General features: G+C 33.2%; 1 protein-coding gene across 1 annotated transcript; it reads left to right on the forward strand.

Annotated features, from left to right (window-relative positions):
- The first annotated feature begins 2,493 nt into the window (after positions 1–2,493).
- On the forward strand, positions 2,494–6,315 carry BASS2 (Sodium Bile acid symporter family). The gene is made up of 13 exons (XM_022289398.2): positions 2,494–2,928; positions 3,083–3,197; positions 3,538–3,661; positions 3,797–3,838; positions 3,914–4,027; positions 4,114–4,176; positions 4,281–4,408; positions 4,565–4,646; positions 5,128–5,179; positions 5,274–5,371; positions 5,485–5,643; positions 5,786–5,875; positions 6,028–6,315. Exons 1-13 carry the CDS (start codon positions 2,736–2,738, stop codon positions 6,103–6,105), a joined length of 1,338 nt encoding a protein of 445 aa, XP_022145090.1. The 5' UTR covers positions 2,494–2,735; the 3' UTR covers positions 6,106–6,315.
- Positions 6,316–9,137: the final 2,822 nt, after the last annotated feature.

Below are 9,137 nucleotides of genomic sequence, written 5' to 3' on the forward strand. Positions count from 1 at the left end.
CAAGTTTACGAAAAAGATTCGATATAATAAATTTGTAAAAATCAAGTAAATTTTGATATATAAATGTGTCTATTATAATGCACGAGCTCAACAAATGGACGGGCATTTGACATTTGTGTGATGAGTTTGATAATGTAGCTGGAATTCCAGTTTCATAATAAATTAAAGGCCTGGTGCCTGCAAATTAAGCCAATAATTATTATTAGAAGCACTAACAATGGGAGGCTTCTCAACATAATTAATCACACGCCTCTCTTCTTCCCTAATTCTAATCTCTGTGATTTGTCTTTCACTTTCCAGTTCACATTTCTTAAATAAGAAAAAAAGAAGAGCAGCTTTTTGTGTCATCTTTTTACATGCAATTGCAAACAAAACCAACCCCAATCCGCTCCTCCACTGACAAAACGCCACTTGTGCTTGCCTTTTGCCATTTGCCACCTAAACAAAATCAACCCAAATAATTTGAATCCAACTATACATCATGAGCCGATTTCTTTAATTTAATCCATCAGAAAAGTTCGTCTTTAGATTATATTTCATATGTACATTTTTGTTAGGCATTATAATTTAAATATAAAGATTCAATATTTTTAATATAAAATATGCAGGAGTAAAAATTTTAACTCATCAATTTTTTTGGTCAAAAGTTTGTTTTATGTCATATTGGTAAACCTATAAATTAAGATATATGTAGTTATAACGAAGGTGAGTTCAACCATCGATATTGTTTACTTTGACCTTAAACTTGCATAACTTTTTTTATTCTTAAAAGAATTTCATACTGAGTTATACTTTACTTATGTACCTGTGATCCATAATTTAGGTAGGACTATTATTTGCATCCCCAATCTAAGGCTCAATTTTAATAGGTTTAAATATCATTTTGGTCTCTACTATATACTTTCCACTTTGGTTTATTTTGATCTTTTAAAAAAGTTCATTTCGATTTATGTAATTTCAATTTTTGTTCATTTTAATCATTTTACTACGAAAATATCTGTTTAAAGACAGATATTTAAAGACGGACGATCAAATATTGGTAATTTGCTGCATATTGACTAAAATCACACAGTTTAAAGACACAAATGGACTAAAATGAACAAAAAAAAAATTATACAGTTTAAAGACACACATTGACATTTTAAAAATATATAATCCAATATATTTAAAGTATTCTAATAAATTTAGAAAAAGCAAATTCAAACTTTTGTGTAAACGACTCCGTTTAGACGGACAACCAAATATTGGTAATTTGCTGCAGATTTCAGTCTAAGAGAAGAGAACTGCGAATAGAAATCCGGTGGTCCATGCGAGCGCGACACACACGTCCAGAAGAGACCTTATCCAGCGGGGCATGAGAGCGACACTACTCAGCGTGGGCCTCCCCTCTCAGCCGAGCGATTCCAAACGAGCTTTTTTAATCCGGCCCATTTCTAATCCAATAAGTTGGCCCACTGGATCCACTCATGAGCCCAAGTTGGCCCAACTGTATACGTTTCTCGCAAAACCTTATTTCTCGTTTACTATTTTTGTTCAATCTTAAATTACTGTTGAATGTTGTATCAAAAATAATAATAATAATAAAATTATTCTGTTGAATATATTTTTTAACTCAATCTGATCTGATGATGTCTTAAATTTTGGGCACAGGAATGTTGGGTTGTATTTTAGGAATTTATAATGGTACTTGATATCCCCTACAAATTCAATAATCTTCTCATCCAACAAATTACACCTCCCTTCTCCTCGAGTAGTTAACAACAGTCCAACCACTCTCGAGTCGAGTCAGAATGAAAACTAGCTCACTGCTTCTTTGTTCGGCATTCGAGATTTCGCTGACACAGTTAGGTTTAGACCATGACTATGATACCACTAAGGACAAGGGTACCCTCATACCCTTAAGTATCTCCACAATAATACGATATTGTCTGCTTTGAGCATAACTTTTACGTCTTTACTTTTGATTTTATCTAAAATACATCATACCAATAAAGATAATTGTCATCATTTATATACCGTAAATCATTTTCGTCTAATCAATGTGAGACGTTGGTTACATTCCCCCTATAATCTCAACACTTCAAAATTGTTTAAACATGGATTTACTATTCTCTTTTCCTTTACGTTTCCTTTGTATAAATTCTGAACCTTTAACACATTTAAATTGAGGCAATTAACGAATATATTTATTGATACTTTATTTTAAATAATATAATTTCTGATTTTTTCTTTTCTTTCTAAAACTTGTTCTAAACTATATTCTGTCAGATCAAATCATTTAAAAAGTTCTTTTTTTTCTTTTATTTAAATGTGGCTTCCAAAAAGGCTGCTCTACTCGATCTCCAGTAACCCAGTAAGAACTTGAACGATTTTCGAAAACCATCGTCTCACAATCATTTAATGAGACATAGAACAACGAGCAGATAAATTAATTACGTAAAAACAAAATCGTAATTTTATTTAAAGAAAACTGATCACTTCTGAGTTCTGTCACTCCTTTTGGTTGGGTTTTAAATGTGCAATAAGAGACAAGAACCATAAGGCCTACTGCCTACGCGAAATCAGATCACAAGAAAAAAGGGGCTTCCCGCTACGTTTTCTGCCGCTTGGTTGCAGAAATTTGAGAAGACCCGTGAAAAAAACTCGAGTGGTTTCTCGATTCTCACAACCAAAAACGCTATCCCCAATTCTTTCCATATTGGACAAGAGCTCCGATTCAAAAATTCAGTTTCTATATGTGGAATACCAATTCTAATTGGGCGCTGCCCCTGCTTGGATTCAGCTATAACTACAACTCCGTACTTCTTACAGCAACTTCAATGGCGTCAATTTCAAAATTCGCTTTCAAAGATTGCAGATTACAGAGAAACGATGCTATCTGTAGGCGAAGCTACTCTGCCTCTGCTATGAAGCCTCAAGCTCATCTGGGTATGTTTTATAGCTATAGTTTAGGGCGATTCTCTATCTGGGTGCTCTATTTTGTGCTTGTAGTTTAAAGTTTCCCGAGATACGAGTTCTTGTTCGCTGAATATGGTGGACGGATTTAATTTTGGTTTCGTTTTGTCCTTGTCTTTTGATTTAGACGTAAAGGGCAAGCTCTGTTTATCTGATAATGGGAGAAGTTTAGTAGCCCAGTTCATGCTGCTTAGGCCGGTCCTTTCTTCTGCTTCTCCTTGTGCAGTAGGTCAAACTTCAAGGTGTGTTCTGGAACTTGTGGCTATTTCTCGTATTCAATCTTTACTTTGCTAATTGTCAGGACCATGCATTTTTTAACTCGTTCATACTGTGAAGTCTTTGAATCAAACATTTATTAGATACTTTTTAAATATCAGAACGTACCCGACATGTTAGACATTTTCTCTGGCTCCTTTTTTTATTTCTTGTTTTAAAGTAAGCATTTAAACGATCTTGATCAGAATCTGCAGTCTAGAATTTCGTCCATTCTCTATGCTTATTGGTACTGTTCGTGGATATAGTTAGGTATTCATATGTTAGAGACCATACCATATAATCATGCATGATGAAACATCAACTCAGGAAACTTCAAATGTTATGCAAAGCTGCAAATGATGCATCTGGAAATGTCCCTGGTAATTCTCCCAGTGGAACGAGCCTGTACGAAAGAACTATTGAAACTTTAACAACACTTTTTCCTCTTTGGGTATGTTTATTACTTCTGTTTTTTGTGAATCTGATACTAGTGCATTAGTTATTGCATTTTGTGCTAAAATGTGATGCTTTAGCTTTATATTCTGGAGCATTGCCTTTTAATCTCAAGTTTTCCACTTATCAACAGGTTATCCTTGGAACTGTTATTGGTATCTATCGACCCGCTGCAGTAATGATCTCACTCTTATTCTTCTCGATTGATGATTGGTGAATCAACTAGCACTCACCATGAGTCTTCCTGCAGGTAACTTGGTTGGAGACTGATCTTTTTACCGTGGCATTGGGTTTTCTTATGCTTTCGATGGGATTGACATTGACGTTCGAGGATTTCAGACGTTGTTTAAGAAATCCATGGACTGTAAGAGGCATTGTTTGCTTTTGAGCCGTATAATACTGATAAAATGTATATGTTTATATTATTTACATCTCTTTTTCTGGTTGCAGGTTGGTGTGGGATTTCTTGCCCAGTACTTAATTAAACCCATGTTAGGCTTTACCATCTCCATGGTAATTACTAACTACCACTAGTTTCACGATGGGATGTATTAGCTCCATATCAAGATGAAATGATAGAACCGATGAAGATAACAACTAATTTTTTTTCATTTCAGACTCTCAAACTGTCTGCACCTCTTGCAACTGGTCTTATATTGGTCTCATGCTGCCCTGGGGGACAGGCATCAAATGTTGCTACTTATATATCTAAAGGAAATGTTGCACTTTCGGTTCTCATGACGACGTAAGACATGTTTGGATAGTAAGATTTTCCTGTTCGATTTGAGCAGATTCTGGCGATCATTTTTTGCACACTAATATCCTACTCTAGTAGTTTGATTTTTGTTTGCAAATGGCTGTCCTTACTAACTAACCTTCTCTTCTCTTCGAATTTATCCAGGTGTTCGACCATTGGTGCTATCGTCATGACACCGCTGCTTACCAAGCTTCTTGCTGGTCAACTTGTTCCAGTTGATGCTGCTGTAAGTTCAGATCACAAGCTCACCTTTCCTAATATCCATTTGTTAAGTTGTGCTTAGATCCGATCCGACCGATGATCTTTAGGTTCATTACTTGGCACAGTAACTTAAGAGACTCATCTAAACTATAGTTGCTTGAGGCAGGAGCATGACACCAGTGATTTCCAAAACTCAAATTGGCTTAAACATTGTTTGCTTCTGTAAATGATCATATGTCAAAAAACAAAAAGCAGAGGTTTCCTAATAAAAAGTAATCTGAAGACACTTTTGAATCTGCTGACAATGACATTGATCATTGAAGAAAGAAACTGAAAAAGTAATTAACATTTAATTATCAGTATATTTTGTTGGAGAATTTATTTGAACATAAAGAAACAAGATATGATATGAGGCTGTTTACACTTAAAGAGTTTAGAATTCCCTGATCTTATCCTCCAATCGTTTTGACCTAAGGTTGTCTCTCTTTTCATTGCTGTTCTTACAGGGTCTTGCTATCAGCACTTTTCAGGTGGTTTTGGTTCCAACTGTTATTGGAGGTAACTTTATGGAAAAAATGCCTTCGAAGAATGAATAAATATTCAAATTTAGTTAGCGAAATTCATCCTCAACCGTCATTGCTCTTGGTGGCAGTTTTAGCCAATGAATTCTTCCCCAAATTCACTGCAAAGATAATCACAGTGACACCTTTAATTGGAGTTATCCTTACTACTCTCCTCTGTGCCAGCCCTGTAAGTTTCAAAAATATTATGCAGTCTTAGACTCAGTTTTTTTTTACATTCCTTTTCTCATTTATTTGTTGTAATGTCCTTTGATCAATGTCTCTGACTCTCTCATGTTGAAGATTGGGCAAGTTGCAGAAGTTTTGAAAGCTCAAGGAGCCCAACTGTTGTTGCCAGTTGCCATTCTCCATGGTGCTGCATTTGCTCTCGGTTACTGGATTTCAAAAATATCATTCGGGGAATCCACCTCCCGCACAATTTCGATAGAATGCGGGATGCAGGTAACAGCTGGCTTCGTGACAGAGAGCGAGACTTTGAGAGTTTTAATGTCATTGAACTATGTTTAGGTTGACAAGCAACAGAAACTTCAAATAACCTTTTTTCCTTTTCTAATTGTTATCTGTAATGTCATTTTGTTTTCAGAGCTCTGCACTTGGGTTTTTACTCGCTCAAAAGCATTTCACGAATCCCCTCGTCGCGGTCCCATCCGCAGTTAGTGTCGTTTGCATGGCTGTAAGAGTTCTCTCTGTTTATTGGCTTGGATCTTCATTTTCTTGCTCTTGTTCTTGCTTCTTTTTGATTTCCATATACCATTCTATGAACTATTTTGTTGGGAAACCTGTGTATAAAACATTTATGTTCTTCATTTGTTATCTTCCCAACAGCTTGGTGGCAGTGCTCTTGCTGTCTTCTGGAGGAACAGGCCGATTCCCATCAATGACAAAGACGATTTCCAAGAATAAAATAGAAAGAAGAAAAAAAGAGGATGTTGTACGAGTTCTAGATCCTTGCTAGTTTAGGTTGATTCTATTGTATTTAGTTAGTGCAATGAATAAACAAGGTTGCCCTTGCTATTCATATTTCCATTTTACTCTGCAAATATTTTCAGTTGGATCTTGGTCTTGCATTTTTACTTTATTTGATTAAATATATAAAAGGGACCAGTTTGCCAACGTTTTCGTTTCTTGTTTTTCGTGTTCAATTCTATTAGGATAGTTAAGCATTTAACCATTATTTATGTCTTTTGTTTCTCACTTTTTTAAAACATCCTCAAAATTGTATATAAATTTTGAAAATAACATAAATTTCTTTTTTCTCGTTTTCATTTTGTTTCAAAATATAAATAAAAATATTTTTTTATCATTCTCGAATTTGTGATAGTTAACATGATTTAAGTATAGCTTTCCCCTCCAGATTGAGGTGGTTAGCATGTACTTAGAGAACTCTCTCAGATGTTTTATAAGCAATAGACCAAGAAAAGTGGATCGTTGATTACCATGAGCAGAAATAATATGACTTATCATTCGAATAAAAGAAAAAAAAAACGTTACCAAACGGGTTCTAAATAAACCGTTTTAATATTTATATGTACATTGTCTATTCTCCAACCACTGGCATAGAGTTTTTTTATTTTTTTCCTTTAAGAATTGCTTAGTTGAGACGGAGAGAGTGGCGTGAAGAAAGCAGCCAGTTGGTGAGAGGGAGAGAGTGCGTGACGAGGCCACACCTGATGCGTGAGAGAGGGGGAGAGAGAGACTAGAGTCGCCTTGGAGGGTAATTTTCTAAGTCTTTAATTTTAATTTTGTCATAACCACTTTTAAATTTTTAATTTAATCCTTATCATTTGAATTTAATTTGTATGAGTTTACATTTTTTTCTAATTTAATCTATATAGTTTAGTCATATTTCACTAATCTGTCTTTTGTTGTTATCTGAATTAATACTTTACATTTATTTTTACTTATATAGTGTTTTCTATAGTTTGAATCTCCAATATTAAGAGAAGCGGTGGGTGTGTTGAGTTTTGTTTATGTGGCCATGGTATTTTCTACGAAAAAAAAAAAACATAATTTGATAGCTTATTATCATCATTAAATGTTTAACAACTAAAAGAGAGAAATGTAAAAACGTAGACTTTAAAAAATTAATAATGAGTTGTCAAATTTTCAATGGTGATGAAGACAGTATTTGATCTTCACTGTTTTTTTTTTTTTTTTGCATTCCTCTTTCTTGGTTGTGAAACATTTATTGTTGGTGAGGACAAAGTTGTTCCTTACCGTTAAGAGCGAAGTATTTTCGTTTTTTTATATGTTTTCATATTTCAGGAAATTGAGACTTTTTTCTTTTTACCAAAATTACTTCTCTTACAACAAATTGAGGTATGAGATTTCGAACATTTGACCTCAAAAGAAAGAGTATGTGTCAATTACTGCTGAGTTAAACTCAGGTTGGTAATCACTATTCTCTTTTATTATGCTGATTTTATTATTACTAGTAAGAAACACGTGCACCAAATTTCATATTTTTTATTTCAATGTTTAAAAATATAAAATTTAATTAAATAGTTAAAATTTATAATCTAATTTGGTTTTTTTTTATCTCTAAATGTTTACCTCACCAAGTTTTTTCGTATTTTCAATGTTTATCTCATAAAAGAACGTCTCAATAATCCTTATCACTCATTGATGCGGTTAGTGTGACTAAAAGTATTATTCTTCAATTACTTTAAAAAAAATCTAAATAAAACACATATTCATGGATTTTTCATTTTTTTCCCTAAACATAACGATACATAAAAGTAAATAAAACTTTGTTTCAATTTCTTATTTGAGTCATTGAAAAATAAAATGACAAAAAAAAATAGTAAGAGATAGAGATGCGTTAAGGACAGTCATTCTTTGTCATGTTCGAGTTCCGGTCCAATTTCTTGCCTTAGCTCGTCGGGAATACCAACCACAACCATGTTCCGATGGATTGCTTCGACTATTTTCATCACACGATGATCACCTTATGAAGGACGAGGTCATTGAGAGAGTCTTCGTGGTTATCAAGTGTCATCCCAAAGTAGATCCATCCAAGGTGATTCGATCTTATCACTCATTTTATCTTTCCTTTTTCCAGTTGATTGAGTCATTTGGAAAAAAAAATAACTAAAAAAGTTGAATATTCGATCAAACAATCTAACTAAATATAAGAAAACACAAGACATTGACTAAAGGAGAAAATTAACATACCGAAAGAGAAAAGAAACTCAAGTTTTGATGAAGAAAAAATTGGGAGAAAAAGTAAGAAAAAACTCTTTATATAGTTGTAGAAAATAAAAAGTTACGAAACTTTTGAAATTCCTTATTAATTATAATTCAAAATAAGTTATAACTTTTTAACATAGAAATAAAGAGACAAAATCCTCAATATTCTAACTCTTTATATTCTAACATTTAAGATGGAGAGTTTATTAGAAAGAAAAAATAATTTTAGAAAAGTAAAATTTGTAATGATGGAGATTAAATATTTTAAAACAAATAAAAAATAAAAGGGAAAGTAGCCTGTGGAGGAGAGAAAGAGGGAGGGGGAGAGAAAAATTTATATTTGAAGGACAAAATTGTCCTCAAAATATTTATGGGAATGTTGAAATTAAAATGACAAAACAGGGAGAAGAAGTTTCTCTCCATCACCCCTTTTATATATACTCTATTATTACCCCTTTTATATACACTCTAGATTATTACGTTGTTTTCTTAGACTTATTTTATTTAAGGTAAGAATTGAGACATTTATTATTGATCTACTTTTTAAAAATCAGCATATGTTTCCGTTTTAATCGAGACATTTATGACACATATAATAAATGGAATTGCTATATTTTGAAAAATCAAAATTCCATTGAGACACTTATTTGGAATGTGGAATAAATAGATTCCATTTGAAAATTTTCTATGAACGGAAGGGAAACGACAATATATTTTAAAATGTCTAACAAATAAAAATTAAATTA

The sequence above is a fragment of the Momordica charantia genome (genome assembly GCF_013281855.1).
Source record: "Momordica charantia cultivar OHB3-1 chromosome 6 unlocalized genomic scaffold, Mcharantia_2.0 BLBB01000006.1, whole genome shotgun sequence".
Taxonomy (NCBI): Eukaryota; Viridiplantae; Streptophyta; class Magnoliopsida; order Cucurbitales; family Cucurbitaceae; genus Momordica; species Momordica charantia.